The following is a 27686-nucleotide window of genomic DNA, read 5'->3' as shown; positions in this document are numbered from 1 at the left end:
GTTAGTTGTAAACTCATATAATAATCGTATAGGTTCGAATCGTGTGTTTTTTTTGTTGTTGTTGTTGTTGTTGAGAGAAAAGGGAATCAGAATCCAATACGAAAGTGATATAAAAGGAGAAAAACAGATACGTGGTCTAAAATACGATATAGGGAATTGGGTTTGTGTTTGTCCAAAAAAAAAAAAAAAAAACAAAGGAATTGGGTTTGTGACAATGAATGTTCCCAAACATTTACTTATATTAAATGAAATAGAAACATGTGATGTGAGTGAGACCGAGATTGTGTACACTGTCTAGTACCACGTCCTCTCTCTCTCTGTCTTTTCTTATTGGTTTTGTCTTGTTCTACGTCACTTTTTCCCACCACGATCTTTTCGTTTCACTTTTCCATTTTTGGAGTTATTAAAAATAACAAAACAAGTTGGGTCCTATATAAATCTTTTTGGTAGATTCTTGATTCTTCTTCTCCTGTGTTGTTTTGATGCCTCAGCTTATTACCAATTTTGCCACTGAGTAATTAAAAGAACAAAACCATTGTTAAACCGGATCAAATCCGGTTTACAGATATTTTTGACCCATTGCTAACAAAATCTTTGTGTTTATTATTTCCACTGGTTCAATTTTATTATGGTACACTTGTTCTCTTGGGGTCGGAGGGGGATCACAAGAAACGCTTAATACTCGCCCTTCTTGAGATTTTCGAAGATGGTGAAACCTTGAGATGAGGTTTTTACGAGCTGGTCACCGGTAAAAAATAAGGAGACCCTCCGATTTTCTTACTCCCCAATACATTCTTCACCAGAAGTTTCCATCTTGTTTCATCTTTCTTGCTCTGTTTCTCCATCTTTTCTTTCAAGTTTCTGTTGCCAAAAAAAAATCATACATAAGCAACCCCTCATTCAGGTCTGAACAGCTCTAAAGGTAGACGCTTTTTTAAAAAGTTGGGTTTTTACCTGCATAGAGGGACCCGACATCGATCAGAATCTGCGCAGAGACGTGAGTGCAATTCAAGGAGTTGCCACATTCTCTTGCAATGTACGCAACCTCCTGGAACTTTAAGCTTACAGCCTGCAAAATGCCTGATCAGTGATTCTAATCCCTTGCAAGCTTCATAATTACACTGTGCGTGGTTCGGTTTGAAATCTTTATCATGTGGTCCTATTGTTTTACATCCATCTCTACATATATGAACAAGAGCCTCCATTGCTTCATATAGCTGCGAATACATCCGCTGATCATTTCGTTTTCTGATCTTCTCTTTCCGCATCTGCGTTTTTATATTTACACACATATTTAAGATTTAGACATTTGTTAAATATATATAAGCGGACAAAAGGTTTGTTGAACAGAACTGTACTTACATTTTCTTGGAGGATCACCGAGTCTCTAACTTCTTTCTCAAGAAACGGATGGCTTTTCTTCATAGCTGCCCATGCTTCTGTCGCAGAAAGCTCCTTGAAGTGTTTCATGATCATACGGTGAGATATGACGCTTAGCCGAGGGAAATCACACAGCAGCGCAAGCTGGAACACATCAACCACGTTCTCAGTATTAAGCAAACCATGTTCTAGATGCCATTCACAGAGCCTTTTCAGCTGAGGAACCACATACGCGTGCGACAGTAGTAGCAAATGCATGATAAACTCGTTCATTTCTTCTTTCTCATAGCTACACCCAAGAAAGTAAAGTCTAATCAGTACTACGATAAAACAAATGTTAAAAAAAGCACAGAGCAAATAAGTAGGTATAGAGGCAATGAGTTATATCTATACCAAGAAGAATAGAGGAAACGGATGAAAACACGGACAGCATCATGAGGGACACCACGGATAGAGATTGTATGCCACTTGCCATGTCTTTTGGCTTGCTTCAACATGCCTTTGATCACAGTGGAAGCATTTCCCTGTAAATTCAACAACCAAGTCAAAAAATAAAAAAAAACTATCAATATAAACCAAGTCTAGAGATTTATGGGACTAGGAAGCAAGTATGTATTCGCCTAGCTAAGTAGTAAGTAGACATTGATCAACATCAACAGTTTTGAAAGAAGTGCTAAAAGGAGAGAGCAGCTTACAATGATGTTGGCATGAGCATAGATGACGTTGCCAGTATCTATGTAAATCACAACATCAGCTTTGTATCTATCGTTGAAAAGACGATCCCACAAATCTCTTGTAGCTGTCGAAACGCAGCTATTCCCGAGTCCTGGTGCGCCGTATGTTCTCTTGTGTCCATCAGATTTAGATGGAAGAGGTGGAGGGATAGGCACAGAAGAATCTGAAGAAGATTGATGAAGATCAACACAAGCAGTCACCATTCTCTTGGTTTTTTTTTTTTTTTTTTTTTTTTTGAGCCTATCTTCTCTTTCCTGCATCAATCAAAATGAAATATTTGGAAAAAGATTCGGAATTATTTGCTTAAAAGTTAAAAGACAAGATCTTTCTTTCATTCCAAACATGCAAAAATGAAATCCAAAAATCATGTCTTTGATTCGTTTATACGATTAATGTGATTCAGAAAACAAATTCCACATCATATCTTATTATTACTCAAAAAAAAAAACGTGCTTTCCAAAGGAAGAATCAGATCTCTCTCATTTATTGATTAAGGAATTGAACAGAAAAACAGAACAAGAATAAATCTCTATACATTTTCATAAATCTGAAATGTTCATCACAAACAACACAGTTCCAAATCGATAGAAAATGAAAGAAACAGGATCAATCGAACATACCTTTTACAAAAGTTAGAGAAATCTCAATTCCTCAGAATTAAGCTTTGAGCTTCGTTGAAGAGCTTCTATCTATGGGAATGAGCTCTCAATTACGATAAAGTCTCCTCCTTTATCAAGAAAATAGCAGCAGGCGAAGAAGCTCTGTATAGAGAGAAGCTTCTTGAGAGAAAGAGATCAGAGACCTCTTCTCATTATATAAACACACACACACACACACTTAACTCACAAAGACAACAAATTATAGAAGACGACAAATCTTTTCGAAAAAAAGAAAAAAATCCAAAGCTTGGAAAAGGATTTTTTTTTATTTTATTTTTTTACTTTTTTTGCGTTCAATAATAATATTAAAGATATTATTTTGCTTCCTTCATCATTTCAGTTTCACGGCAGGCAAAGACAAAAACCACCTTGCGGGGAAAAAAAAAATTACGAAGAGGCGCGTGGAGCCTACGGTTACGAAACGGACGGCTGAGAATCCACGCGCCTTAGCAGCTGAGAAGAGGTGGTGGTGGGCTTCCTTTTATTTATCTCTTCCGCTTTATCAATTCAAACACGACTACTCTGCCTGCATGTTTTCTTTTTCTTTTTAAAATGGGTTAAAATTTAAGAGCCGTACAAAAAACAGATCGGTTTTGTCCTTTATTTTGTTCTTGTTCGGCGTTTCACAGCTCATTTTAGCTGTCTTCGTTTTTTTTTTTAATATTTGTAATCTCGTATTTATTACTAGTATTATCCTTTTCTTGTTTACAAGATAAGTTTAGATTAGTCTTAATTTTGTTAACAAAATAGTAGTCTTAATTTTACACCACTAGATTTTTGTCTGCTATCTAATAAAGGGTATATTATTTCAGATACTTTTCATTTTCAAAATGTTCACTAGTTATAATCGCGTGCATTTGTGTGTATATATATATATTTGTTGTCCGGAAGATGATCGCGTCATAAATATTTTATTTGGTCTTTTTGATATTTCTTATTATGAATTTTGACTGTTACCTATTTTTTTGTGTGTGTTTTATTTTAGCGACACGTTCCCTTGCTTCTATCGGTCATCTAAAAGAAAGAAAGATATTTTTGATTCATATTTCTGATATTTTTTAATTTTATTTTTCGTATTTTGATAGGAGTTCTAACAATTTAAGTTATTAGCACTATCAAATCAAATAGTTAATGTCGTAGGCTTCTAGAAACTCAGTGTGCCGACAAAAAAAAAACTTCAGTGCATTGCACTATTCTTTTTTTCTCAAATTGAACATAATTTTATTCTGCAGTGAATCACTGTAGTCTTAACTCTTTAAGTGATTAGATAGACATGGAGTTTTGGAACAAATATAATTGTTAACTGAACTGTTTTGGAGTTTTTCTAACTACAATGATTACAGGAACTCAAATTCGATTTCGAATCAAAAAGCCAGAACTAGCTAGAGACGATAACAAAAAATCAAGCCAACTTCGTAACCTTATGGAAATCTTATTATGTATTCAACAAATCAATAAACCCAAGCATGAAAATGAAGCACACAAGGAAACGAACATAGAAGAATTTGAAGTTCTACTAAAGTTTCTTCTTCACTGTTCTCCCATTATTTGCAATTACATAAACACATATATCAAACGAATTTGTTCCCCAAATTTTCCCAGAATTGAAAAAGACAAAGAACAACCTAATGATCGCCTCAGAAATCAGAGCATCGACCACGTTGTTCCCAATCGCCGTACCGAGTCGGTTCAGGGCCTCTAGGTCCTCCGATCTCACCAGTATCTTTGTTCATAAACTCCTCACCTCCTCCTTCTTCTTCTTCTTCTTCTTCTTCTTCTTCCTCTTCCTTCTCTTGAAGATTCTGATCTGGCTTCACGTTATCCTGATTCGGAGTCGGAGATTGAGCCTGCGGTGGAGGAGGAGTACCGGAGCTAAAAAAACGTGACACTGGCTCGAGGAATCTAGCGGAGACGACGGATCCGCTTGGTGCGATCAAACGAACGATTTTGTTCGTCGCCATTGTTTTTAGATGATGCAATCGGCGAAATCAGATCCCCAAACCTCCAAGATTTTGTGATTAGTATAGGGTTCGATAGTCACTTTGAACGGGCCATAATTTAATGACAAGCCCATTAGTCTTGGAGCCCAATATTTACATGTTTATTAATATGGCCTACCCTGGATTTGAACTGGAGACCTTGGCCTCATTAACAAAAGCGATTCGATTAACCGGCATCTTATGCTATGATGCCACATCCAACGATTGTGAGTGGTTTGTCACTAAAGAATGTGACAGACAGGCTGTAATTATAGTAAAAGATTTCACTATTTATTTTCGTCTACCACGGACTAACAAAAAAAAAAAAAAAAAGGAAACAAGACGTATTTTTCTATCTTCACCGCTTCTCCTCCAAATCGTCGCCGATCTCTACCATCTCCGATCAACCATGAGCAAAGGTCCAGGACTCTTCGCCGATATCGGCAAAAAAGCCAAAGGTAAAAATCATCGTATCGCTCTTTTTCTTCTAGTTATTATCAAATCTCTCGTCGTTTCGACTCCGGTTGAAATCACAACGCAGTTGTTGCGTGCATTTTTACCTATTTATTGATTCGAAGTTCTGGTGTTTCAAATATTTTCTTCTATGCTGAAAAAGATTTTCAGATTCTTATGATTTAGGTTTGGGTGTGATTCTATTGATTTTAAGCTGATTTTGTTGGGTTTTTTTTTTGTTTGTTTCCCTTTGTTGGTAGATCTGTTGACGAGAGACTACAACACCGATCAGAAATTCAGTATTTCCACTTACAGTGCCTCCGGCGTGGTACGCTTTGTTATATCGATGCATCCCCTTTCGTATTCTTAGGTTTTCGTTCGATTTCGGTTTTGGTTAGATTCATCTGAGTATGTTTCTTTATATTCTTTTTCCATCGTTGTGTTCCTGTGATGTTGTTCGGTGTCGTTTGCATTTAGCAGCTCTTAGAATCTATGTTCTTGGTCTCGGCGTCTCGCTCGATACTTGTTAAAATCGATTTCATCAGTTCTGTATTAGATCTAATAAGTGCAAGACGAGTGTAGGAGGATGATACTACTGTTTAAGGAATACATGTTTGAGAATGAGTGCAAATGAGGTCAACGTTGGGATAGCTTTGTTGTATCTTTCATTGTATATTTCTTCGGTGTGTGTAGCTTTCCTGTAGAAATGATCTCTTGTAGAAGTTTGTTATTGTGTGAGACTGTGTCAATTGATAGCGATTTTGTTGTTGTTGGGAAATTTTTGTCTTCAGAAGCCTAATAATGTATGTAGGCAGCTTGACTCCATGTATAATTGCACGAATGGAGAGCCTTATTTTCTTGTTTGGTTCTGTTGTTTAGGCCCTTACTTCTACTGCCCTGAAGAAAGGAGGAGTTCATGCTGCTGATGTTGCCACACAATACAAGTACAAGAACGCTTTGTTCGATATCAAGATCGACACTGATTCTAGTGTGAGTGTAGTAGTAGAGATTCAGTAAAACACTTATTCATCTAAAACCGTATATAATCTGATAAGCGTGTTTGTATGTTTTTGCTTGGCAGGTTTTGACAACAGTCACATTCACCGAGATCCTCCCATCCACAAAAGCCATCGCCTCCTTCAAAGTCCCTGATTACAATTCTGCCAAGGTTTGACATCTTTTTTGGTATGAAATCACAGATGTTTACTTCTCAGTGGTTTGAACTTGAAAATTAATCCTTCAACTTTTGAATCTCATTTACAGCTCGAGGTCCAATACTTCCACGACCACGCAACAGTTACCGCTGCTGCAGCTTTGAAACAAAACCCCCTAATCGATATAACAGCTACTCTTGGTTCGCCAGTCATCTCATTTGGTGCTGAAGCTGGATATGACACAACCTCCAAAACCTTCACCAAGTACAATGCCGGGATCAGTGTGACAAAACCAGACGCTTGCCTTTCCGTGATATTGTAAGACCACCAATCTTTAATCGAAGCAATCACTAAGGAAGGCTATGTCTTGTGTGGGTCTAAGAAGAGTTTTTTTTTTGCAGGGGAGACAAAGGAGACTCAGTCAAAGCATCGTACCTTCATCACTTTGATGAATTTAAGAGAACCGCAGTAGTTGGTGAGGTTTACAGGAAATTCTCAACTAATGAAAACACGATAACGGTTGGTGGGTTGTATGCGATTGATCATTCGACTACATTGAAAGCAAAGCTCAACAACCATGGCACACTCGGTGCTCTTTTCCAGCACGAGGTCATGCCCAAATCACTAGTGACTGTTTCCAGTGAGATTGACACAAAGGCTTTAGAAAAGCATCCAAGGTTTGGTCTGTCTCTTGCTCTTAAACCTTGAGAACTCACTCACACACAGAAGACCTGCTGGAGTCTCCGTACTTTTTCTCTTATTCTCTCATTGTTGATTTCTTCTACGGCAGGACACGAGAGAGTTTGCTTATTTCTTCTTCCCTTTTTTTCGTTCCGTTTAATTGGAATAAATAGATCCGCTGTGAGATTGACGGATAATTCTTATTCAGATATGTTCGGTTTTGGTCTTGACTTTTTGTTTTGAAAAAGCAGTTTTCTTGAATGCTCTCAGTGATTTTACGCAAATTTCATATCTTATGTGTGGAATCCATTTTTTTTAAGAAAACCAAAGAACAAAGAAGTAAATAAAAAAAAGCTGACTCGATTAAATCTGACTGATTGCGTCTATCATTAGGCTGATATTGGGTTTAACACAAACTTGACACAGTAATCTTTTACACTAGTAAAGAGGACGACGCAAATTATGTAAACAATCTGGGAAACCCGTTTGACTCTGAGCCAGTTTGGTTAGTTGGTCAGCTGACTAATTGGAGTATCGAGGGTGTATATACATATGCTGAGGTGATTCCCCAAATCGTTAAGCCTAATCTGTTCCCCAATACGGTTAGCACTACTTCAAAACCATTTGCGATTGTGTAAAGTTTTACAATCACTACATAATCATCCATGGGTTGATTGAAATGAATATCAATAACGATTGAAACCACAATTTAAATTCCAACAGCCAGGAAATATAACAAGCATAAAATGATGGTACATTGGTACCAAAACCAAAAAAATTAACTTCGAGTTCTGAATAATATATATCATCATCCATGGAGTCAAAAAAATTCATATAAACTCAATAAAAATAGAAAAGTAGAAATAAACCTCATTCAATATCAATCTACGTTCTCCATAACATCTGCAGCCGAAAACTTGGTACCCTTCTCCTTATCAGCGGCAGCACGTCCATTAGCCTTACGCTCCAAAAGCGATTTCCTGTCCTTATCGAGACGGAGCTTAGTGATCATCACATTCGACGCATTAACACCTACGTTGACCGTTGTTCCGTTGACCTTCTCCCTTGTGATTCTCTCGATGTGAATCACCCACTTGCGGCGATACACCTGCATCACCTTCCCTTCTCTTCCCTTGAACGTCCCACGAACAACTTGCACCTCGTCGTCTTTGCGAATCGGCATCGATCTGACATTGTACTTATGTCGGAGATCTTTGGATAGCGGCGAGCTCATGAGCACGCGCCTCACGCTCGAAGGAGCTGTGAAGTGAGCCTTCCTGTTCTTCCGGCGAGAAGAGGTCACACGAGGGTTGTACTTCATCTTCGCCGGATTTGTGAACACCAAAATGAAGAGATTAGGGTTTTTGTGTGTGTGTGTGGCTGAAGAAGTGAAGAAAGAGATTTGTCAATCAGTTTATATATGAGATTCACTTAAACGCTGCCGTTTTGTCTCATAAACGAGAATTAGGGTTTTTCTAGATACTGGGTCAGATGGATTTGATAAGTTTTATATGGGCTTTTAAAACCGTTAAAATGGCCTTAGAGGACCTTCTGGACGATATAGAGGGTTCGCAGCTATTCGTTTTTTATTTAATAAAGTAACCCAACACCCCCGCACGTGCGGATTTTCTTATTATTTTTTTTTCCTGTATTTATTTACTAAATCCATTAAATTTAATTGATAAAGAAGTTATTAACGTAATTTTCTCCAACTATTTGATTATTGATGTGTTTCTCTTATTTTTGATTAAATAATAAATTTATTACTTTTATTTTTAAAATGACATTGTTTAACTCTTATTCACAATTCCTTCCTTAAAAACATAAAAATGTTATCTTTAAAAATAGACTGAAAAATAATGTTAGTTTGATATCTTATATACCTTAATGAACCATATTTTAACTTATATTCTTTAGAACTAATCTCTACTATGCAAAAATAGAAAATAAATTCTAATTCATATTATTTCAATGTTTGTACTTTTAAATTAAAATTCTTTTGATATTATGTTTAATAGAATTTAATAATTTTCTTAAATTTTCATATGGGTTTGATATTATACTATAACTAATTAAATTTAAGATATTTAAATATAAGTGAAAACATATCAATTTCATATAATTAAACGTTAGTGTATGATAAAAGCTGATTGAAATGGTAACTGGCTAATTAGAGATAAAGATATCAAAGAAGAATCCATTAAAGTTTGAAACAAATCCATATATATATATATATATATATTAATCTTTTAATACTTGTTTAACACTGTATTAGGTTTTGTATCTAATAAATAAATTAAAAGTCGACAAATTGAATCCGACAAAGCCACCGATGTCGTCACGCTCGGGTCCATTCGTGGCTCACACTCGGCTTCCACAAGCCAGTTAAACAACAACATTTATTTTATAAAAATACTATATTATAACCGACTTTAAAATATTAATTTTAACTTTTTTAAAAAAATATATATAATCTGAGCAATTTGATTCAGATTTCAGAGTCACCACCGTTGAGTCTGTTCAATTGAATCGTTGAATCTCGCCGGTGGTTGGTTTTTCCGACAATTCAATCTTTACTTGTTGTGAGATATGGATGTTGCGGCGGTGGCGAGATGCGTGAGAAAAAGCTGCTATGTTTCTCCGTCGTTCGGTGATTCTGACCTGCTCCGGCGGTTTCTGAGATCATCGTTGTCTGAACGCTCCACGAATTCAGATCCCACCAGCGGTCGTAAATGTTTGAAGCTTCGCGGGAAAATTCACCGGAGACTGAGTTTCATCCGTCCGATCACGGCGACAGATAAATCGATTTCATCGCCTTCCTCTGATTGCGCAGGTACGAATCACATAATTCCGATCATCATACTCATCTGAGAGTTTTAGTTTTGGGTTGCCATGATTCGTTTATAACATTAGGATTTTGACTTTAGCTAAATTTTTAAATGCTGAAAGCTTTATGTTTTGCTTGTGTATTCATTCAATGCAATCCACTTGCATGTCTCTGCTTAGTTTTAGCTGATTAGATGAACATATCCATGAACGTGTTGTATCTGAATAGATCTAATCTAACTATAGGTGAAACACAGCAAATCAACGGAAAGAAAAAGAACATCGTATGGCATGATTGTCCTGTTACTAAATCCGACAGGCAAGAATTGATTAAACAAAAGGGTTGTGTTATTTGGATTACTGGCTTAAGCGGTTCAGGTTTGCTTCATCATCTCATCATTGATGATCCTCTTTACTACAGTTTGTAATGTTTCTCTATTGGACTCCAATTCAAATCTTTTCAGGGAAAAGTAGTCTGGCATGTGCTCTTAGTCGAGCTTTGCACAATCGTGGGAATCTTTCGTATATACTTGATGGTGACAATGTTCGATATGGTTTAAACAGCGATCTTAGTTTCGGAGCAGAAGATCGAGCTGAAAACATTCGAAGAGTTGGTGAAGTGGCCAAACTGTTTGCAGATGCTGGAATCATCTGTATTGCAAGTTTGATATCTCCTTACCGGAGGGAACGAACTGCTTGCCGTGCGTTGTTACCACAAGGAGATTTCATTGAGGTGTTTATTGATCTTTAATGAATGTAAAATGCAGAGTCAAACATCTAAGATTTAACACCGAGTGTATTGAAGTCTCTCTCTCTCTCTCTCTCTTTTGGTGTTTTCTCTTGATAAGGTATTCATGGATGTTCCCCTCCATGTTTGTGAAGCTAGAGACCCAAAGGGATTATACAAACGTGCACGCGCCGGGAAAATCAAAGGTTTGTGAAGCTTTTTCTCTGCTTCTGTTTTCAACTTAACACACAATTTGAGTTGATTTTCTCTAATTTTAACCCATTTGATTATGTTTAGGTTTCACAGGAGTAGATGATCCATATGAACCGCCTTTGGACTGCGAGGTTCATAACTATCCTTTTTTTTTTTTTTTTTCTTTTGTCATTTGAATTGATATAATTGATTCTCAAATTTGAACTTAATGTCCAAAAACATTGGCCTACTACTACTACGAGTTGCAGATAGTGATACAAAACAACAGAGACAAAGGTGTTTCTTCTTCATCTTCGTCACTGACTGAAATGGCAGAGATTGTTGTGTCGTACTTGGACAAAAATGGATACCTCAAGACGCCTTAGACTACTTTCACAAAATTACGTCTAAGGATTATATATAGCAATATGTACTTTTCCTTGTAATAGGCTCATCCCCCTCATGTTTCCGCGTGTTAATTAATTGTTTGTTTGAATGTAATAGTAAAGGTGCGTTTTTTTTTTGTTTTTTTTTTTAGTAGAGGTGCGGTTTATTCCCGTCTTTTCTTTACTTCTTCGACTTTTGATTTGTCCTCCCAAATTGACTCGAAAATTTTCAGCTCGAAATAACACAAAAGCTTATAGATTTCAAGTTCGATGATGGCAACTCAGTCACTAACCGTTATGATTTTGGAAGTAATTTGAAAACCCAAACTTCTGACACCAGCTTATAGAAATGGTTACTTCTCTAATCAAGGATGTTTTCCTTTCGATGTGGGACAAAATAACCCAATAATGTAAATATTGGGCCTATATTTGAAACAATATCAATGGTTTGGGCCTAATGTTTGAAACAACAGGCCTTTAAATCCGGGTCGGATTCTATTTGGGCTGGATCGTGCTCTACGGCGGCGACTGGTAACCAAACGCCTTCCATAATAAAACAAGACGCGGTGGCGAGGGCGGTAGTCTCAGATCTCAAAATCGTAACGGTTAGGGTTCCCAGCTAACTAGAATCGAACTTTGAATCTATCTGCTCGTGTTGTTTCGGTCCGAATTTGGATTATTCGAGTTTAAAGTTCTAGAAAATCAAAGTCGAAGAAGAAGAAGAAGTGAAAAGATGGGGAAGAAACAGCACAGCAAAGATCGAATGTACATAACAAAGACGGAGTGGGCAACAGAATGGGGAGGCGCTAAATCCAAAGAGAATCGTACTCCTTTCAAGAGTCTTCCTTTCTATTGCTGCGCGTATGTTTGCTTTTTTTTCCAACTATTCACTAACTCAAATCTGATTTCGTTTTGCAATTTTTTTTATTTGAATCCCTAATTTCGAATCTCTGATTTCAGGCTTACGTTTTTGCCATTCGAAGATCCTGTGTGTACTAGCGACGGGAGTGTTTTCGAGATAACGTGAGTACCAGCGTCATACTGATCTATTTCTACTCAACTTTTTTACTTAGGCACCAAAGCTTTACTTATTGATTTTGGGAATTGGGGTTTTTTGATATTGCAGAACTATAGTGCCTTACATTAGGAAGTTTGGTAAACATCCAGTTACAGGAGCACCATTGAAAGGAGAAGATTTGATTCCTCTCATCTTTCACAAAAACTCTGAAGGTTTCTTCCTTCTCTCTCTCTTTTCATATTTGTATGGTTTGTTGTGATTCTTATCCGTGAGATATGCTGATATATATATGTGTGTTGTGCCATTGTAGGAGAGTACCATTGTCCTGTTCTGAACAAAGTCTTTACTGAATTTACACATATAGTTGCTGTGAAGACTACTGGAAACGTTTTCTGCTACGAGGTTTGTGTTATTTCTTTTTGGTGCTTTTTAGAGTCATCTTGGTTGCGATTTTTTGGTTTCAATGATTCTTATTGTTGTTTGCTGTATAAGTTTAGGCAATCAAAGAATTAAATATCAAAACCAAGAATTGGAAGGAGCTTATAACTGAAGAACCATTCACAAGAGCCGACCTTATAACGATTCAGGTAACTTGACTCCTGTCTCTTTTCTTGATACTTTGCAGTGATTTGGTGTGGTAAAAGCGTATTTACTTTTTCTTTGTTGATGTTTTGCAGAATCCTAACGCAGTTGACAGTAAAGTCACAGTGGAGTTTGATCACGTTAAAAATGGCCTCAAGATTGATGATGAAGGTTTGTTTCTGTTTTATATTTTGGTTCAGGCAATATATCATATTAGTTTATGTTTGTCATAACTCCCTTTCGCATGCGTGTTTTACAGAATTGAAGAAGATGAACTCTGACCCAGCTTATAATATAAACGTGTCTGGAGATATCAAGCATATGCTTGCGGATCTTGGAACTGAAAAAGCTAAAGAGATTGCTTTACATGGTGGTGGTGGAAACAAGGCACGTAACGAGAGAGCCGCTGCTATTGCTGCGATTCTTGAGTCGAGATCAAAAATCAAAGAGGATTCTAAAGCAGAAGAACCGAAGCAGACCTACAGTGTTGTGGATGCTGCATCTGCTTCCGTTTATGGAAGAAGTGCTGATGCAGCTAAAGCTGGTTCTAGTGATAAAACAGCAGCAAGGATAGCTATGCATATGGCTGGAGATAGAGCACCTGTTAATACTAAACTGGTTAGTTTCTTGTACGGGACACAATCGGTTTAAAGCTTTGTGTGCATTGTTAAAATGTTTGGTGTTTTTGTTGCAGGTGAAGAGTCGTTACTCGTCGGGTGCTGCTTCTCGTTCTTTCACTTCCACTGCATTTACTCCTGTGACCGGAAACGATTTTGAACTAATTGAAGTCGAGAAAAACCCGACAAAGAAAGGGTATGTTCAGTTTCGCACAACACATGGCGATTTGAACATTGAGCTCCATTGCGATATAGCTCCTAGAGCATGTGAGAATTTCATCACTCTCTGTGAACGCGGTTACTACAACGGAGTTCCCTTTCACAGAAGCATCAGGTATCCATATATGCCTCGGAAATCTCTTTTGTTTTAAGTTATAATTATTATCAACTAATATAAACGTGACCTTTTGAACTTTCTTCTACAAAGGAACTTTATGATTCAAGGTGGCGATCCTACTGGCACAGGATCAGGAGGTGAATCAATTTGGGGAAAGCCATTCAAAGACGAGCCAAACTCAAAGTTGCTTCACACAGGAAGAGGCGTAGTTAGTATGGCTAATAGTGGTCCTCACACAAATGGTTCTCAGTTTTTCATTTTATACAAATCTGCAGTCCATTTAAACTACAAGCACACAGTGTTTGGTGGAGTTGTTGGTGGTTTTGCAACACTAGCAGCAATGGAGAATGTGCCTGTAGATGAAAGCGACCGTCCTCTTGTAAGTTCCAAAAGCTTTTAATTCTTGTGTTCTTATGTAGTTTTAGTCTCCTGAGATTGTATTTTGGAATTTCTGCAGGAAGAGATCAAGATAATCGAAGCAAATGTTTTCGTGAATCCATACACGGAGCTTGAAGAAGAGGAAAAAGAGAAAGCTGAGAAAGAGAAGAACGAAGATAAAGACATTGTTAGTATCATCCCCTTGCACCAAATAAATCTCTTCTTTTCAAATTTGCTTTCGATTGATCTGATAGAATTATATATTTAATATGCATTTTGGTGTATCAGGAGAAGGTTGGATCGTGGTACAGCAACCCGGGATCAGGAACAGCAGAAGCTGGAGCCGGTGGTGGTGGCGTCGGGAAATACTTGAAAGCGAAGAGTAGTACAGCTACCAAAGAGACCAATGGTGCCATAGACTCTGATCTTTCAACCATTGGTGTGTCTAAGAAAAGAAAAACTACAGCGTCAGCCTCCTCAGGGTTTAAAGATTTCTCTGGCTGGTAACTGATAACATTCTCTACCCATTTTGTAAAACTGTTGACTAGTTTGGATAGATCCCCAAATCTCAATAGCATTTGTATGACAACATTGAACCTTTTATATTGAAAAGCTGTAATCAAGCTTCTTCAGTAAAAGATTTATTAGAAATTATATAATCCTTACCGTGGTGTATGAATGCCTAATCTACAAAATAAATCAGCAACAATGATCAGCACAAAGAGATCTATAAGAACATATTTGGTTATCTGTATGACTTTAAGGCAGCCGCCATTTACTGTGCCAGTAGATAGACACTCTCGACCACATTGGGAATCCAAAATTGTACTCTAAAGGCTGATCAGCAGGTCCACCGATAACTAATGGTAACCATACATATCTCGAATCCCGTAAATCAGCCGGGTTCCATCTATCTGCCATGAATATAAACGCACCAGGAACACCCGGTAACGGAATCACATACGTGCTCTGCGCAAAGAATGTTGTTAACCGGAAAACTTTGTTACCGCCAATACATGGATTCCCCAGTTTCTCCCATGGACCCATTATTGATTCAGCCGCATGAGCCAAGGCTTCATTTGGTGCCCAGCCAGTGCACCAAGAAGTGACCATGTAATAAACTTTCTGATGCTTAAAGATAGCTGGAGCTTCCCTGTGTTGTCCCACCATTACTCTCTTCATAACAGGCGTCACATCAAGGTAATCTTCCGTTAAGGGTCCGATATGAAGCACGCTATTGACTTCAGACGAATATATTAGGTAAGCAATACCATCATCGTCTTTGAAGACAGTCATATCCCGACTGTCAAACCCGTGTGGACGTTTACTGTATAGATACTCGAAAGGACCTGTCGGGTTATCGCTAATGGCAACACCAACTGAAGCTTTAGTGTAGTTTGCATCGTCGATATGCATCCACATCACATACTTTTCAGTCTTTTCATTGTAGATGACTTTGGGTCGCTCAAGAACATTAGATTTATGCAAATCATGGGTCTTGTTTGTTTCTTCAGCTCCGAGTACAATGCCTTCATTTTTCCATGTCCATAAGTCTTTTGAAGAGTAACAACCAACCCCTATAATATCAACCTGGAGAGAACACAAGATCGAAATTTTTAACCCAAAAGACCCACAAGAGCTAGAAATGCTAATAGGACAAGTGAAACAAAGTGGTTCTTACTCTAGCTGGTCCTCTCTTGTGAGCATGGTAAGTTGGTCCATCTTTATATTCTCCATACCAATAGTATGTGTTAGATTTCTCGTCAAGCAGAATCCCTCCGCCATGGGCTTGGATTGGATTCCCTTCCGTGTCCATCCAAATTTTACCGGGGAAGTAATACGAAGTCTCGTTTCCCATATCCTTGGTTGGACCAAAAGCAGCAGTTTTCATACCGGGAAAGAAAAGATGCCGAATTGGTGACTTGTCGTCAAGAAACTCCTCAACCAGAGGTATCGGTTTTCTTGATCTCCGTCTGCTAGTACGAGGAGAACGTTTCCTAGGTGGCGGCATTCTCAGGATCTCTTCTTCAACTCTTACAAGTTCATGAACGACAGGGCGGTGAAGATGAAGATGTTGATGCTGATGATGTATTACTTGTAACTGATCAGAAGAAGAAACGTCTTCATGAATGTTGATGCTGATGATGTATTACTTGTAACTGATCAGAAGAAGAAACGTCTTCATGAATGTTGTGATCTTTTCTGCTATAGAGCGAGACAAGATGAACCACCAGGAAAAAGCCAACGACGGTCCATATAATAATAGTAAGCAATGAATATCTGCAACCTCCTCCTGCATCATTGCAATGCAAAGATGTTGGTTTCTTATTGTATTTGTTGTTCTTCATTATCCTCATTTCTCTCTCTCTCTTTTCTGTCTTCTTCTCAAAACAATGTAAATATATATACAACAACACTCTGTAGATCCAAACATAGTGCAACAAGTTTAAGTTTTACAAAAATCACACAACCACAAGAGACTCTCATCAACTCTAAATCAGCAAACTAGAAAAAATCAACACTCAATGATAGAACGAATCTTGAAGTTTAATCCATTAATGCATTTTTTAATGGATTACGGCTCGATGCGTTATGTTCGAGAAGCTAGTTTAGCTATTTCTAAGCAAATCTGGCAAGGTTGGTGAGCTCAATTCTAGCTAAGTCAGATCCGAGGCTAACACCCAAATGAGCTGAGCAGAAGTTTAAACTTTAAGTATACGAAGCAGATTCAAACTAAGCTCCGCAAATCCGAGAAACTAGGGGACGGAATCATCGGAAAACGTACCTGAAAATCCTCGGAGACCGCCGGCGGCAGAAGCCGAACTTCCCGACATTATTCAAAGATTCTCAACTCTCTTTAGCTTTGTCCGAAAGCAAACACCAAATCCAACACTTTCTCTCAGATGCGAGATTAGGAAGCTGAATCGAGAAATCTTGGAGCTCGATTTTTTTTTTTTTTTTTTTTTTTGCTGAGGAGATTCAGAAAAGTGGAGTAAAATGAAGTCTAGTTGAAACGGATCAATCAAGGTCTTTGATGATTCCGACGTGCGAACGAAGAAGAGACTAATGATTCTTCTTTCTTCCTCTGATTCAGCTCTGATTACTTCCTTGTCTTTGCTTACTCTCGGGGCATTTTTTTCCCCGGTGATTTTATAATTAATATATAAAGGAGCTAGTGATGATGATTATTATTAATTAATTAGTGCAATTATCTATATTATCAATGTTCTTAAATAGTTATCTAATCCAAATCGTTGTCATTAATTACTCCCTTTTCTTTTTCTTTTTTGGTAAAAAGATTTTCAGATTTTTTTCTTTACAACGTTGATACAAAGCAAGAAATTAGAAAAGGAAATTAATACAGCGAAAATAGAAATCAAGAAGAGAGGAAGAAAGAGAGTGTTTGTTAATCTAAATATCTAACAGTAATTAACATAAAGTAATGGTCTAGCTTTAAAAAAAAAAAAAAAAAAGGTCATGCACATGAAATGTGGCTTCTTTGTTGAGTGGTTGACCCATTTGTTTTCCCACCTTTCTTCTCTCTCTCGTCATTTGTTTTTAGGTTCCCAATTAGACAACTTGACTTCAATGGAAACAAATTATACAACATAAGGTAAATAGTATTCTGGTAATAGTTATTAAAATAATATGAATGTAGTAGACTTTTTGCTTGTTCAGTCACACACTCACACTTATTACAAATGTTTGATACAATGTCATATTTACACTTTTTAAACACTCTCTATTCTTTCAATGATATTTTTAAAAAAATGTAAGTCCCAACAAAAAAAAAAAAAAAAAAAAAATCCAGTATGCTATATATTCACTTGTCGTATTTCTGTAGAGGAAGTTGGATGAATCGAAAACCAAGCAAAACTTTTTCCTTTCTCCTGGAAAGCTTTAGCGATGAAGAGCAAAACTAGAACCACCATGATAATAGACAGAGCAAGGATCGATGCCCATAGGCGATACATCGAAGCTTTGAAGGGTTCACATTGGTTAGAGACTATGCTCGATAACGTGTCTTTTACGGCAAGGCATTCTGTTAGGTTTTGAAGAGACGGCAAGATGTCGAGCATGCCTTGAGCTGAGTTGCTGTAAGCATAAACCTTGAGGTAAGCTGCTTCCGGGATGAATTTCCCGGTGGTTCTGCAAGTTTCCGGTGGATCTTTGTCGTGGCATGTGAATCTCGAAAGAATCTACGTTTAGGGTTTCTTATGTTAACTTATTATATGTCTTAGGATTAATTTTACAGAGAGATCCATGGTTTTAACTTTGTGCTGCATGGGTACTAATGAGTAAAAATTAAAAGACTTACATTTGGGAATTCGCCAATTGGAATGGCTCCATTGGAGCAACTTTGTGGTGTGTAGCTGTTAATTTGTTGTCCGACAAACGGATCGCATATGACTCCAGATTCCGGAGCCCACGAAACAGTATTGCTCCGACCAGTCAACGCATTAGAACGCATTGACTCTGCTACTTTTGAATTTAGCTGAGAACAAACAAAACAAGAAACATAGGATTTAGATTCTACAATTAACCAGAGTTCTTGACTCTTTCTACCTATTAATCATTTAATACCTCGGTGATGAAGTTATGAATCATCAAGCTTATTTCAGTTAGGGTTTTGTCAGAATGAAGTGGATCCATACAAGGGAAAATATTAGTCAGTGTGCTGTTTTGTGGGTTTTGTATGAAACCACTGAAACCTGAACAAAGGTCTTCAGCGAAGCTGCGCGTGAGTGGAAAATTGAGAAGTTAGTGTTTTTTAAACACGTGGAGGGTTTTGATTATAGGGCAAGACTGACTTACGTGTGAATAAAGAAATCGAATCCAGTTAGAACCCAACAAAGAGTTGTTATGATCCAACACAAGAATATCACCCTTTGTACGAAGATGAAGAAGATGAATTTAATATTTAAAGTTAACCAAACGCAATAAGAACAATGTTTGAATAGATTTTGGATTGCTTACATGATAAATCCAGGGTGCCAGTGAAGAAATAGAGGTACTGAGACAGAGACAAAGTCCAAAAATGTCCATTAGGATCAATCAGTCCAATATATCACCATAACATTTTCACAATTTAAATGAATGTTAAATGATCCCACCAAAGGCTAGAAGCAGAACGAACAAGTTGGTGGATGCAATCATTAGATGAGATAGATACCTAGAGAAACAAACAGAGCAGAACAATCAGAGTTCAGAGGAGACTGATATAATATATATATATATATATATATATATATATATATATATATATATATATATAAATGAGTCATTGTCACATATTCATACGAGAGTTGGATGGCGAGATCAATGGAACGACCGTTATGACGAAGGAAGGATTGAATAAGGCGAGATCCTTTTCCGAGTCGATGGGTGGTGACGTTGAGAAGATGAGTCGTATTCTGATCATAAGGAAGCAACAAGTACTGTATCTTAGTTAACGACACTATCACTGTACGGATGTTTCTCTCAACATCCTCTCCTGCTTTGTCTATGGTTTCTTTCATTTCCTCTGTTCTGTTCTTCGAGCTCTGGTTCGCTGCTATCACTATCCCTATCGTTGCCCTGTTTTGTAACCCCAACAATATTTTATTCTTTTCATAAAAACTTCCATATAAAAAAAATGTATAAGCTTACATGGACAGAAGCATGACGAGGAGAAGAAGTAATAACAGAGGAAGATAATAACGGTTGAGATATCGACGGCGCGTGGAAGGAACGCGTCTACTTTTGTCGGAGAAAGCTACGTAAAGTCCCAAACATACTCCGAGAATAATCAGCAATCCGGCGACGAAGTAACCGTGGAATCCCGTAAATGCCGTGGCCTGAGATTCCATTAACACTTAAAACTACCATACTACTAACCTCAATGTTAATGGAGAAAACTAAAGAAGGTTTGAGGGACTCACAGCCCAATAGTGTTTGTTTCGAACATCGAAGCCTCCGTTGTAATGTCTAAAGCTGCTAAGAGGATCACGTCGCCTAAACCTCTCATGATCTCCACCGTCCGATAAACTTGAAACCGCCAAAATGGGAGAGATAACGAACGTTAGAAGGAGCTGAGACAGAACTCCGAGTATTCTTGATTTTGTCATGTTGTTGATGATCGAAAATCATGTTCCTTTGTTTATTGTCCTATTTTTTGGGATTTCTTTGAATAAAACAAAAGAGATTTATGAAAGTATAATTATATTTTTTTTTGTTATAAAATTGCCTTTCTTCTTCGAGTATTTGGCTTACTTACTAAGGTAAGGATAGCTTGTGGCTACATTGTTCTTAATTAAAAGATTGTTTTTTTTTTTTGTTAAATAGAAGAAAGGAGAGTGATTTGAGTAACGTATCTTGAGCCGTTTTCTTTGGATTTTTATTTGACTCGGCTTTTTTTTTTTTTTTTTTTTTTTTTTTTTTTGTTGTTGTTTACTTTTCAAATAAAAGGGGAAAAGGATCAAACCATACACTTTATTTTAACACTGAAGTGTATGTATGTAAGTTATATAAACCAGAAGCTCGAAATAATTAACTCTCTTTTGAAACTAAACATCTTTCTCACTTGAAAGTACGCTTGGGCAAAATACCCGGATCCAAATATCCGATCCGAACCCGATCCGAACCCGTATCCAAAATTGTAAAATACTCGAACGGGTTCTAAATCTCTAAATCCGAAAACCCAAATCCGAACCCGATCTAAACCGAAATCCGAATATACCCACATTATTAATATATAGTAGTAATATATTAGTAATATTTATAATTTTAATAATATAAGTGTTTAAAATATTCAGATTTTTAGATATTTTCGATAATTTGAAGTATTTAAATTATTTGGGTAAAAAATACTCTAAATTTTTAGATATATTGCTTATTATTGAATTATTTAGACTAAATTAGATACTAAAATTTTGAGTTTTGTGAACTTCGGGTAATCCGAATCTGAACCCGAAATACCCGATCCGAACCCGAAATCTAGAAATATCCGAACGGATCCTATACCTCTAAATCCGAAAACCCAAAAATCCGAATTACCCGAACCGAACCCGAACGGATACCCGAATGCCCATGCCTACTTGAAAGAGATCCGCTCTTTTACTCTCTCTCACAATACAGATTACAGAAGCTCAATGTTCTTCGCTTTTATGAAAACAAATCTCATGGCTATTAAAAACCCTTAAGATAAGATGACATTTACTTAACACGACAGTTAATGTAAAGCTCTACAAGGTAAAATAAAATCCCACGCACTATGAAAAGAAAATAAAATAAAAACCCAGATTTTGTTGAAAACACTGTGGCGGCTTGTTTAAATCCGCTGAACGAGATAGAGGGTTTAGTTTTGTTTCGTTTCGTTTCAGTCGTTCACAAAGTCCCACATCGGTTACAAGAGAAACTTGGAAGCAAGGAAGAGTAGTATAAAAGACGTTGCCTTGGGTCCAAACAATTCATACCTTTCTCGGCCTTTTGGCTAAGATCAAGTGTAGTATCTGTTCTTATCAGTTTAATATCTGATATGTGGGCCATCGGCTCACACGATATTAACTCTATTTTTTAAGGGAGAAAGTCCGTTAAGATTAGCTTGCTATCTGGGCTTTCACGAGTCGCCCATGCGTTGCACTACTGCACGGGCCTGGCTCAACCCGCTATTACTCAGTCTAAAGTTAATAAACAAAATAGTCAACCTTATCTGAAATTAATAATTAAATTCCAAAATGTACAAGTATATAGACGCGAGTCATACAAGGCCTATAACAATTGGGCCCAAAATGTCCATAATGAAACCTTAACCAAAACGGCGCGCATGAGTACAGCTTTGCAAACCCAAATCTCCAGCGCCATTGGTTCGTCACGACGCGACTCCTTAACGCGAGTGGTTGGCGTGAAATTCTTATGTTTTTTTCTTGACAAAATCTTTTTAATTCTTCTTCCGAACTTCTCTCTGTCCCAATCGAATCTTTATTCTGATTGGCTAATCAATAATTACATAAATACTATATAGCTCAAGCTCCATGATTTTCGCTCTGTCACACAGCTTCAGTTTCCCTACAAAACGATTAGTAAATCAAATCTAGACCGTTAACCCCACGACGTTGAAGGACCCTACAAAACTTGTTTGACGGTTCAGATTTACTGATTTTTTTTTTTTGTAACTTTTTAATTCGCCGGCTCTCTCTCTCTTGCCGTGCTTTCGATTTTTTGACAGAAACACACAAAAGGAAAAATATATCATCGAATGAGATAAATAAATATCCGCAGCGAAGAGCGCGGAAGAAGGAAGCTTTCCCTTTTTAAGATCCCCCATTACATTAAGAGATCCGTGGAGGAGAATTTCTAGCAGACCGATCTCTGTTTCTTACGAATCTCTCTCTGTCTTTGTCGGAAACTCGACTTCTCTCTGATAATCATATAAAAAATATGGGTTTGTGGGATGCTCTTCTCAATTGGCTTCGCAGGTCAGCTTTTTTTTTTTTATATATCTTCTACTTCTTTCTTTGTTTGTTTTGATTTGGATTGTTTTCTCTTGGTACTTTGAGTTCAATGATAGGAACATATAGAACTGTTTCCGCCGAATTTTAATTTCTGATTCGTAGTTTTTACGACGACATTAGGAATAGCAAATACACGATCACGCTAAGAAAGCAACAAAGTTACACTCTTTTATGAGCTTATTTGCTACCGTTTAGATTTGATCATCAAGTTTTTAGGTTTTTAGACAATACAACTGGGATGGGATCTATAGATGGGTTGTTTAGTTAAATGAAGATAGCTGCACAAAGAGCTAAATGAATACGGGTTGTGAGTAATGAAATATATAAAGATTCCTATGGAACTAGTTGTGAGAGCAACAACTAAGGGTTTGACAAATCTCAAATTTCCTCGAATGATTTACTTCACGTTTGCCCGATCTGCATAGTCTCAATTGGTTCAAATATACATTTTTTTTGCAGCCTTTTCTTCAAGCAAGAAATGGAGCTTTCATTGATTGGATTGCAAAATGCAGGAAAGACATCACTTGTAAACGTTGTTGCGGTAAAGTAGTATTAGTATACTTCCCCACCAACCTTTCTTCTATTTATCTTCTAAACACTCGTTCGTTAATGGCTTCCTCTCTTACCTTTCTTTGTTCAGACTGGTGGATACAGTGAAGACATGATCCCTACGGTGAGTTGCACTACTCCTATAATGTTTCGTTAAAGTAACACAAAAGATTTGCTCGTTCTTGGTCTAGTAGTAAAAAGGATTCGTACTCTTTCTTAAGGTCGGATTCAACATGAGGAAAGTGACAAAAGGAAGTGTCACAATCAAGCTTTGGGATCTTGGTGGTCAACCTAGGTTCCGCAGCATGTGGGAACGCTACTGTCGTTCTGTTTCTGCCATTGTGTAAAGATCTTATATCTTACTATTCTCAATTAGAGGTTTCAGATGATTTAAACTCCTGACTCTTGCCACAATTTGGTTCCTGCTGATTCTGATTTTCAGGTATGTAGTTGATGCTGCTGATCCTGACAACCTCAGTGTCTCCAAAAGCGAACTCCATGATTTGTTGAGCAAGACATCGCTTAGTGGTATCCCTCTTCTAGTCCTTGGGAATAAAATCGACAAGCCTGGAGCTTTATCTAAAGAAGCCTTAACCGAGGAAATGTAAAGTCTTTTAACCGAAAACACACAAAAGACTTTTCTTTACTTGGATTCTGATAATGTTTCCTCCATTGTTTTTCTTAGGGGACTCAAGTCACTCACAGATAGAGAAGTATGTTGCTTCATGATATCTTGCAAGAACTCCACCAACATTGATCAAGTCATTGATTGGCTTGTAAAGCACTCCAAATCAGCAAGCTAAACTTTGCTACAAAAGAAGAGAAAGTCAAACTCTTTGGAGTTCTCTGATCTTTCTCAGTCTTCTTGTGTGTTGCTCCTTTGATGATGATGATGGTGGAAGAGGACAGTTGTTTTTTTTTTTTTTTTTTAATCCTGTGAAATACAAGATTTCTCTTTGTTTTTTTCTTTTTCCTGATTCTTTATCCTCTTTCATCTGTGTCTGCTGCTGTTGTCTGTATATTAGATTTGATTGGTTCTCTCAAGGTCAGTTTTTTACAAATTTACGAGTTCAGAGCATGTTTTGAAAGAAGAAAAAACTACTTGGCGTATTTCGTAATTTTGAAAAACTTCAGGCCAAAAACGGGATATTTTCAAAAAAAGCAACAAGATAAAATAAAGGACTACTATAGGCTTTACACGCTCACTTGCACTATCCGCTCTCGCAACAATGGACGCTTCGGTAGTGAGATTTTCCCAATCTCCGGCAAGAGTGACACCGGAATTTGAACCGGATATGGAGAAGATTAAACGGAGGCTTCTCAAGTACGGTGTTGATCCAACCCCTAAAATCCTGAACAATCTCCGAAAGAAAGAAATTCAAAAACACAACCGTAGAACCAAGGGCGAAACGGAGTCAGAGGCGGAGGTGTATACGGAGGCGCAGAAACAATCTATGGAGGAAGAAGCTCGTTTTCAAACCCTAAGGCGGGAATACAAGCAATTCACGAGGTCGATTTCTGGAAAAAGTGGCGGCGACGGTGGGTTAATGGTTGGGAATCCATGGGAAGGAATCGAGAGAGTGAAGCTGAAGGAGCTCGTTAGTGGTGTCAGGAGAGAAGAGGTTAGTGGTCGTGAACTGAAGAGAGAGAATCTAAAAGAGCTTAAGAAGATACTTGAGAAGGATCTTCGTTGGGTTCTTGAAGACGACGTTGATGTGGAAGACTATGATATGGACAGAGAGTTTGATCCTGCGAAGCGGTGGCGTAACGAAGGAGAAGCAGTTAGAGTTCTCGTTGATAGGTTTGATCACTCTTTTTTGTTGATTTCAATTTCTGGAAAATATTTGACTTTTTGAAGAAATTGTTTGTTTATGTTTGTTTGGTTGATTGTGTTCATTAGATTAAGTGGTAGAGAAATCACTGAGAAGCATTGGAAGTTTGTGAGGATGATGAACCAATCAGGGCTTCAGTTTACTGAAGATCAGATGCTTAAGATTGTTGATCGATTGGGACGTAAACAGAGCTGGAAACAAGCTTCCTCTGTTGTTTATTGGGTGTATTCTGATAAGAAGCGTAAACATCTTAGGAGCAGGTGGTGTTTCTTGGCCTTTTAGTTCCCCTTTTGTTCATTGATTTTATGGAGTGTGGACTGATGATTTAAAGATTTTAACTTTTGTGGCTATCGTTTCTTGAGGTTGAATGTATATAGCTTGTTTTCTGATTGAATACAACACTGGTTTCTACAGGTTTGTTTACACCAAGCTTTTGTCCGTTCTTGGATTTGCGAGGAGGCCTCAGGAAGCTCTTCAGATTTTCAATCAGATGCTTGTAAGTAGCTTCCGATTTGAGTCAATTCATGATGAGGTTGATAGAGATGAACATCGTACTATAGCATTTTCGTTGCAGTTCTTGGATTAACTCTCATTCCTTAGTCACTTTAGGGTGATCGCCAGTTGTATCCTGATATGGCGGCATATCACAGTATTGTTGTGACACTTGGGCAAGCGGGTTTGTTGAAGGATTTGCTGAAAGTAATTGAGCGTATGAGGCAGAAACCGACGAAACTAATGAAGAACCTGCGCCAAAAGAACTGGGATCCTGTGCTTGAACCCGACTTGGTTGTGTACAATGCTGTAAGTGTGGATTTCTGAATTTTGAAACTTTTTACATATCTTTATGCAGCGAATGAGTATATCTAATTGCTAGATCCATTCTTGGCTTAACTGGCTCCCAGATTCTGAACGCTTGTGTTCCAACACTCCAATGGAAGGCTGTTTCATGGGTATTTATAGAGTTAAGAAAAAATGGTCTGAGGCCTAATGGAGCTACATATGGGCTTGCAATGGAGGTAGCGTTCTTGTTTTCCAACAAACAAAATGGTTAACATAATTTTAAGTAAGATGCGGTGTAGTAGTTGTGGGTTCCCTCAAGGAGCTGTCTTTAAGATGTCTTTTTTGACAGGTTATGCTGGAGTCAGGGAAGTATGATCGTGTTCACAATTTTTTTAGGAAGATGAAAAGCAGTGGCGAAGCTCCAAAAGCAATTACATACAAGGGTATCTATTGACTCTCTCTGTTTTTTTAGGTTTCTTCATTTTGGTATCTATAAGGTGATATGATGCTTATAGTGCATGCTTGATTTTTTCAGTTCTTGTCCGAGCTCTCTGGAGAGAAGGCAAAATCGAGGAAGCTGTTGAAGCAGTCAGAGATATGGAACAAAAGGGAGTTATAGGAACAGGTTCAGTTTACTATGAATTGGCATGCTGTCTGTGCAACAATGGGCGTTGGGGTGATGCAATGCTCGAGGCAAGTTCTCTCATACTTTACCCTCTTCGATTCTCGGAGAACCCCGCGAAATTAACTTTCTTCAGAATGCAATACTGCAGGTGGGGAGGATGAAAAGACTTGAAAATTGCAAGCCGCTCGAGATTACATTCACAGGACTCATAGCGGCTTCATTGAATGGTGGTCATGTTGATGATTGCATGGCTATATTCCAGTATATGGAAGATAAATGCGACCCAAATATAGGAACTGTGAACATGATGCTTAGAGTTTACGGAAGGAATGATATGTTTTCAGAAGCTAAAGAATTATTTGAAGAGGTTGTCAGCAGAAAAGAGACTCATCTAGTCCCAAACGAGTATACATACAGCTTCATGCTTGAAGCTTCAGCTAGATCACTGCAATGGGAATACTTTGAGCATGTGTATCAGACGATGATTCTTTCTGGTTACCAAATGGATCAAACAAAACACGCATCATTGCTTATAGAAGCATCAAGAGCCGGGAAGGTAACAAATCTTCTTATAGTTTGTGTTTATGAAAGCATAAACTTTTGTCTAATTTTGTTTGTTAATGCAGTGGAGTCTTCTAGAGCATGCCTTCGATGCGGTTCTTGAAGATGGAGAAATCCCTCACCCATTATTTTTCACTGAACTGTTGTGTCATGCAACAGCTAAAGGTGATTACCAAAGAGCCATCACTCTGATTAACGCTGTGGCTCTCGCATCTTTCCAGATCAGTGAAGAAGAATGGACTGACCTTTTCGAGGAACATCAAGACTGGCTTACTCGAGAGAATCTTCAGAAACTCTCCGATCATCTCCTTGACTGTGATTATGTAAATGAACCAACGGTCTCAAACCTCTCAAAGTCATTGAAGTCTCTATGTGGGTCTTCTTCTTCTTCACCACAACCATTGTTAGCCATAGATGTAACAACTCAAAGTCAGAGCGAGAAGCCTGAGGAAGATTTGCTTCTTCATGATATAGCAATGGAAGATAATGATGCTAATGGTGAAGCTTGGGAATTTACAGAGACTGAACTCGAAACGTTGGGCCTAGAAGAACTCGAGATTGATGATGATGAAGAGTCTAGTGACTCTGATTCGCTTTCAGTTTATGACATTCTGAAAGAATGGGAAGAGAGTAGTAAGAAAGAGACTTGAAAATGCTTTCTCAAAATCTTCGATATGATTTCGCTACTATCTTACAAAGATTAAACAAAATCTTAATTTATTTGCTTATTCATCTCTCCTCAA

The 27686-nt window shown here is 37.7% G+C and overlaps 10 protein-coding genes and 1 non-coding gene across 15 annotated transcripts; 6 read left to right on the top strand and 5 right to left on the bottom strand.

Annotated features, from left to right (window-relative positions):
• Positions 1 to 492: 492 nt before the first annotated feature.
• Positions 493 to 3426, bottom strand: LOC104762802 (BTB/POZ and TAZ domain-containing protein 4). The gene is made up of 6 exons (XM_010486188.3): positions 2736 to 3426; positions 2076 to 2369; positions 1774 to 1904; positions 1363 to 1669; positions 955 to 1268; positions 493 to 861 (listed from the first exon to the last, which is right to left on the bottom strand). Exons 2-6 carry the CDS (start codon positions 2316 to 2318, stop codon positions 732 to 734), a joined length of 1125 nt encoding a protein of 374 aa, XP_010484490.1. The 5' UTR covers positions 2319 to 2369; positions 2736 to 3426; the 3' UTR covers positions 493 to 731.
• Positions 3427 to 4186: 760 nt separating this feature from the next.
• On the bottom strand, positions 4187 to 4844 carry LOC104762803 (uncharacterized). The gene has a single exon (XM_010486190.3). It carries the CDS (start codon positions 4733 to 4735, stop codon positions 4412 to 4414), a length of 324 nt encoding a protein of 107 aa, XP_010484492.2. The 5' UTR covers positions 4736 to 4844; the 3' UTR covers positions 4187 to 4411.
• Positions 4845 to 4911: 67 nt separating this feature from the next.
• On the top strand, positions 4912 to 7302 carry LOC104762800 (mitochondrial outer membrane protein porin 2). The gene is made up of 6 exons (XM_010486186.3): positions 4912 to 5211; positions 5467 to 5534; positions 6086 to 6196; positions 6288 to 6374; positions 6470 to 6678; positions 6762 to 7302. Exons 1-6 carry the CDS (start codon positions 5163 to 5165, stop codon positions 7066 to 7068), a joined length of 831 nt encoding a protein of 276 aa, XP_010484488.1. The 5' UTR covers positions 4912 to 5162; the 3' UTR covers positions 7069 to 7302.
• Positions 7303 to 7788: 486 nt separating this feature from the next.
• On the bottom strand, positions 7789 to 8458 carry LOC104762799 (large ribosomal subunit protein uL24y). Its single transcript, XM_010486185.3, has one exon. The coding sequence runs from the start codon at positions 8360 to 8362 to the stop codon at positions 7922 to 7924; it is 441 nt and encodes a 146-aa protein (XP_010484487.1). The 5' UTR covers positions 8363 to 8458; the 3' UTR covers positions 7789 to 7921.
• An 841-nt stretch (positions 8459 to 9299) lies between these two features.
• On the top strand, positions 9300 to 11422 carry LOC104762798 (adenylyl-sulfate kinase 4, chloroplastic). Of its 2 annotated transcripts, XM_010486183.2 has the most exons (6): positions 9300 to 9874; positions 10114 to 10245; positions 10332 to 10600; positions 10716 to 10800; positions 10892 to 10938; positions 11056 to 11422. In XM_010486183.2, exons 1-6 carry the CDS (start codon positions 9631 to 9633, stop codon positions 11170 to 11172), a joined length of 894 nt encoding a protein of 297 aa, XP_010484485.1. In that variant the 5' UTR covers positions 9300 to 9630; the 3' UTR covers positions 11173 to 11422. The 2 variants fall into 2 exon arrangements, with proteins under 2 accessions (XP_010484485.1, XP_010484486.1); XM_010486184.3 differs by lacking the exon at positions 10114 to 10245 and having other exon boundaries at positions 9494 to 9874.
• A 66-nt stretch (positions 11423 to 11488) lies between these two features.
• LOC104762796 (peptidyl-prolyl cis-trans isomerase CYP65) lies at positions 11489 to 14755 on the top strand. Its single transcript, XM_010486179.3, has 11 exons — positions 11489 to 12033; positions 12133 to 12195; positions 12299 to 12402; positions 12501 to 12592; positions 12688 to 12777; positions 12868 to 12943; positions 13032 to 13390; positions 13467 to 13723; positions 13817 to 14105; positions 14184 to 14291; positions 14393 to 14755. Exons 1-11 carry the CDS (start codon positions 11906 to 11908, stop codon positions 14609 to 14611), a joined length of 1785 nt encoding a protein of 594 aa, XP_010484481.1. The 5' UTR covers positions 11489 to 11905; the 3' UTR covers positions 14612 to 14755.
• On the bottom strand, positions 14703 to 17240 carry LOC104762797 (uncharacterized). Of its 2 annotated transcripts, XM_087498403.1 has the most exons (4): positions 16890 to 17240; positions 16258 to 16397; positions 15786 to 16205; positions 14703 to 15694 (listed from the first exon to the last, which is right to left on the bottom strand). In XM_087498403.1, exons 1-4 carry the CDS (start codon positions 16936 to 16938, stop codon positions 14864 to 14866), a joined length of 1440 nt encoding a protein of 479 aa, XP_087354529.1. In that variant the 5' UTR covers positions 16939 to 17240; the 3' UTR covers positions 14703 to 14863. The 2 variants fall into 2 exon arrangements, with proteins under 2 accessions (XP_087354529.1, XP_087354528.1); XM_087498402.1 differs by lacking the exon at positions 16890 to 17240 and having other exon boundaries at positions 15786 to 16177; positions 16248 to 16599.
• Positions 17241 to 17767: 527 nt separating this feature from the next.
• On the bottom strand, positions 17768 to 20394 carry LOC104762795 (uncharacterized). Its single transcript, XM_010486178.3, has 9 exons — positions 20026 to 20394; positions 19754 to 19941; positions 19406 to 19681; positions 19219 to 19277; positions 19082 to 19118; positions 18920 to 18991; positions 18689 to 18839; positions 18423 to 18599; positions 17768 to 18303 (listed from the first exon to the last, which is right to left on the bottom strand). The coding sequence occupies exons 1-9, from the start codon at positions 20209 to 20211 to the stop codon at positions 17920 to 17922; spliced, it is 1530 nt and encodes a 509-aa protein (XP_010484480.1). The 5' UTR covers positions 20212 to 20394; the 3' UTR covers positions 17768 to 17919.
• Positions 20395 to 21554: 1160 nt separating this feature from the next.
• Positions 21555 to 21751, top strand: LOC147923178 (U2 spliceosomal RNA). Its single transcript, XR_015589815.1, has one exon. It is a non-coding gene; the product is annotated as a U2 spliceosomal RNA (small nuclear RNA).
• Positions 21752 to 21765: 14 nt separating this feature from the next.
• On the top strand, positions 21766 to 24206 carry LOC147923177 (ADP-ribosylation factor-like protein 8b). The gene is made up of 6 exons (XM_087498401.1): positions 21766 to 22560; positions 23056 to 23137; positions 23237 to 23269; positions 23367 to 23488; positions 23588 to 23749; positions 23831 to 24206. The coding sequence occupies exons 1-6, from the start codon at positions 22523 to 22525 to the stop codon at positions 23946 to 23948; spliced, it is 555 nt and encodes a 184-aa protein (XP_087354527.1). The 5' UTR covers positions 21766 to 22522; the 3' UTR covers positions 23949 to 24206.
• Positions 24207 to 24316: 110 nt separating this feature from the next.
• On the top strand, positions 24317 to 27671 carry LOC104763676 (pentatricopeptide repeat-containing protein At5g67570, chloroplastic). 3 transcript variants are annotated; one of them, XM_087498384.1, is made up of 9 exons: positions 24317 to 24946; positions 25046 to 25237; positions 25392 to 25473; positions 25587 to 25778; positions 25880 to 25993; positions 26107 to 26200; positions 26293 to 26450; positions 26531 to 26938; positions 27009 to 27671. In XM_087498384.1, exons 1-9 carry the CDS (start codon positions 24375 to 24377, stop codon positions 27591 to 27593), a joined length of 2397 nt encoding a protein of 798 aa, XP_087354510.1. In that variant the 5' UTR covers positions 24317 to 24374; the 3' UTR covers positions 27594 to 27671. The 3 variants fall into 3 exon arrangements, with proteins under 3 accessions (XP_087354510.1, XP_087354511.1, XP_087354512.1); XM_087498385.1 differs by lacking the exon at positions 24317 to 24946 and having other exon boundaries at positions 25179 to 25237; positions 25578 to 25778; XM_087498386.1 differs by lacking the exons at positions 24317 to 24946; positions 25046 to 25237 and having other exon boundaries at positions 25552 to 25778.
• The last annotated feature ends 15 nt before the right edge of the window (positions 27672 to 27686 follow it).

The sequence above is a fragment of the Camelina sativa genome, chromosome 18 (genome assembly GCF_030686135.1).
Source record: "Camelina sativa cultivar CO46 ecotype springtype chromosome 18, ASM3068613v1".
Taxonomy (NCBI): Eukaryota; Viridiplantae; Streptophyta; class Magnoliopsida; order Brassicales; family Brassicaceae; genus Camelina; species Camelina sativa.
This window is presented reverse-complemented; position numbering and strand designations above follow the sequence as displayed.

Coding starts and splice junctions, on each gene's coding strand:
- LOC104762800 (XM_010486186.3), top strand. CDS start 5,163: ATGAGCAAAGGTCCAGGACTCTTCGCCGATATCGGCAAAAAAGCCAAA. Junction 6,197..6,287: donor AGATCGACACTGATTCTAGT/GTGAGTGTAGTA, acceptor TTTGCTTGGCAG/GTTTTGACAACAGTCACATT. Junction 6,375..6,469: donor CTGATTACAATTCTGCCAAG/GTTTGACATCTT, acceptor TCTCATTTACAG/CTCGAGGTCCAATACTTCCA.
- LOC104762802 (XM_010486188.3), bottom strand. CDS start 2,318: ATGGTGACTGCTTGTGTTGATCTTCATCAATCTTCTTCAGATTCTTCT. Junction 1,905..2,075: donor ATGCTCATGCCAACATCATT/GTAAGCTGCTCT, acceptor TTGAATTTACAG/GGAAATGCTTCCACTGTGAT. Junction 1,670..1,773: donor CGTTTCCTCTATTCTTCTTG/GTATAGATATAA, acceptor TCTTGGGTGTAG/CTATGAGAAAGAAGAAATGA.
- LOC104762798 (XM_010486183.2), top strand. CDS start 9,631: ATGGATGTTGCGGCGGTGGCGAGATGCGTGAGAAAAAGCTGCTATGTT. Junction 10,246..10,331: donor TACTGGCTTAAGCGGTTCAG/GTTTGCTTCATC, acceptor AAATCTTTTCAG/GGAAAAGTAGTCTGGCATGT. Junction 10,601..10,715: donor CACAAGGAGATTTCATTGAG/GTGTTTATTGAT, acceptor TCTCTTGATAAG/GTATTCATGGATGTTCCCCT.
- LOC104762796 (XM_010486179.3), top strand. CDS start 11,906: ATGGGGAAGAAACAGCACAGCAAAGATCGAATGTACATAACAAAGACG. Junction 12,778..12,867: donor CCGACCTTATAACGATTCAG/GTAACTTGACTC, acceptor GATGTTTTGCAG/AATCCTAACGCAGTTGACAG. Junction 14,106..14,183: donor ATGAAAGCGACCGTCCTCTT/GTAAGTTCCAAA, acceptor GAATTTCTGCAG/GAAGAGATCAAGATAATCGA.
- LOC104763676 (XM_087498384.1), top strand. CDS start 24,375: ATGGACGCTTCGGTAGTGAGATTTTCCCAATCTCCGGCAAGAGTGACA. Junction 25,779..25,879: donor ACTTGGTTGTGTACAATGCT/GTAAGTGTGGAT, acceptor ACTGGCTCCCAG/ATTCTGAACGCTTGTGTTCC. Junction 26,451..26,530: donor GGGGTGATGCAATGCTCGAG/GCAAGTTCTCTC, acceptor GCAATACTGCAG/GTGGGGAGGATGAAAAGACT.
- LOC104762797 (XM_087498403.1), bottom strand. CDS start 16,938: ATGTCGGGAAGTTCGGCTTCTGCCGCCGGCGGTCTCCGAGGATTTTCA. Junction 16,206..16,257: donor CTTCTTCTGATCAGTTACAA/GTAATACATCAT, acceptor TCTTCTGATCAG/TTACAAGTAATACATCATCA. Junction 15,695..15,785: donor ACAAGAGAGGACCAGCTAGA/GTAAGAACCACT, acceptor TGTTCTCTCCAG/GTTGATATTATAGGGGTTGG.
- LOC104762803 (XM_010486190.3), bottom strand. CDS start 4,735: ATGGCGACGAACAAAATCGTTCGTTTGATCGCACCAAGCGGATCCGTC.
- LOC104762799 (XM_010486185.3), bottom strand. CDS start 8,362: ATGAAGTACAACCCTCGTGTGACCTCTTCTCGCCGGAAGAACAGGAAG.
- LOC147923177 (XM_087498401.1), top strand. CDS start 22,523: ATGGGTTTGTGGGATGCTCTTCTCAATTGGCTTCGCAG. Junction 23,489..23,587: donor CGTTCTGTTTCTGCCATTGT/GTAAAGATCTTA, acceptor TCTGATTTTCAG/GTATGTAGTTGATGCTGCTG. Junction 23,750..23,830: donor GAAGCCTTAACCGAGGAAAT/GTAAAGTCTTTT, acceptor TGTTTTTCTTAG/GGGACTCAAGTCACTCACAG.
- LOC104762795 (XM_010486178.3), bottom strand. CDS start 20,211: ATGACAAAATCAAGAATACTCGGAGTTCTGTCTCAGCTCCTTCTAACG. Junction 19,942..20,025: donor GAAACAAACACTATTGGGCT/GTGAGTCCCTCA, acceptor ATGGAATCTCAG/GCCACGGCATTTACGGGATT. Junction 18,600..18,688: donor TTCATAACTTCATCACCGAG/GTATTAAATGAT, acceptor GTTTGTTCTCAG/CTAAATTCAAAAGTAGCAGA.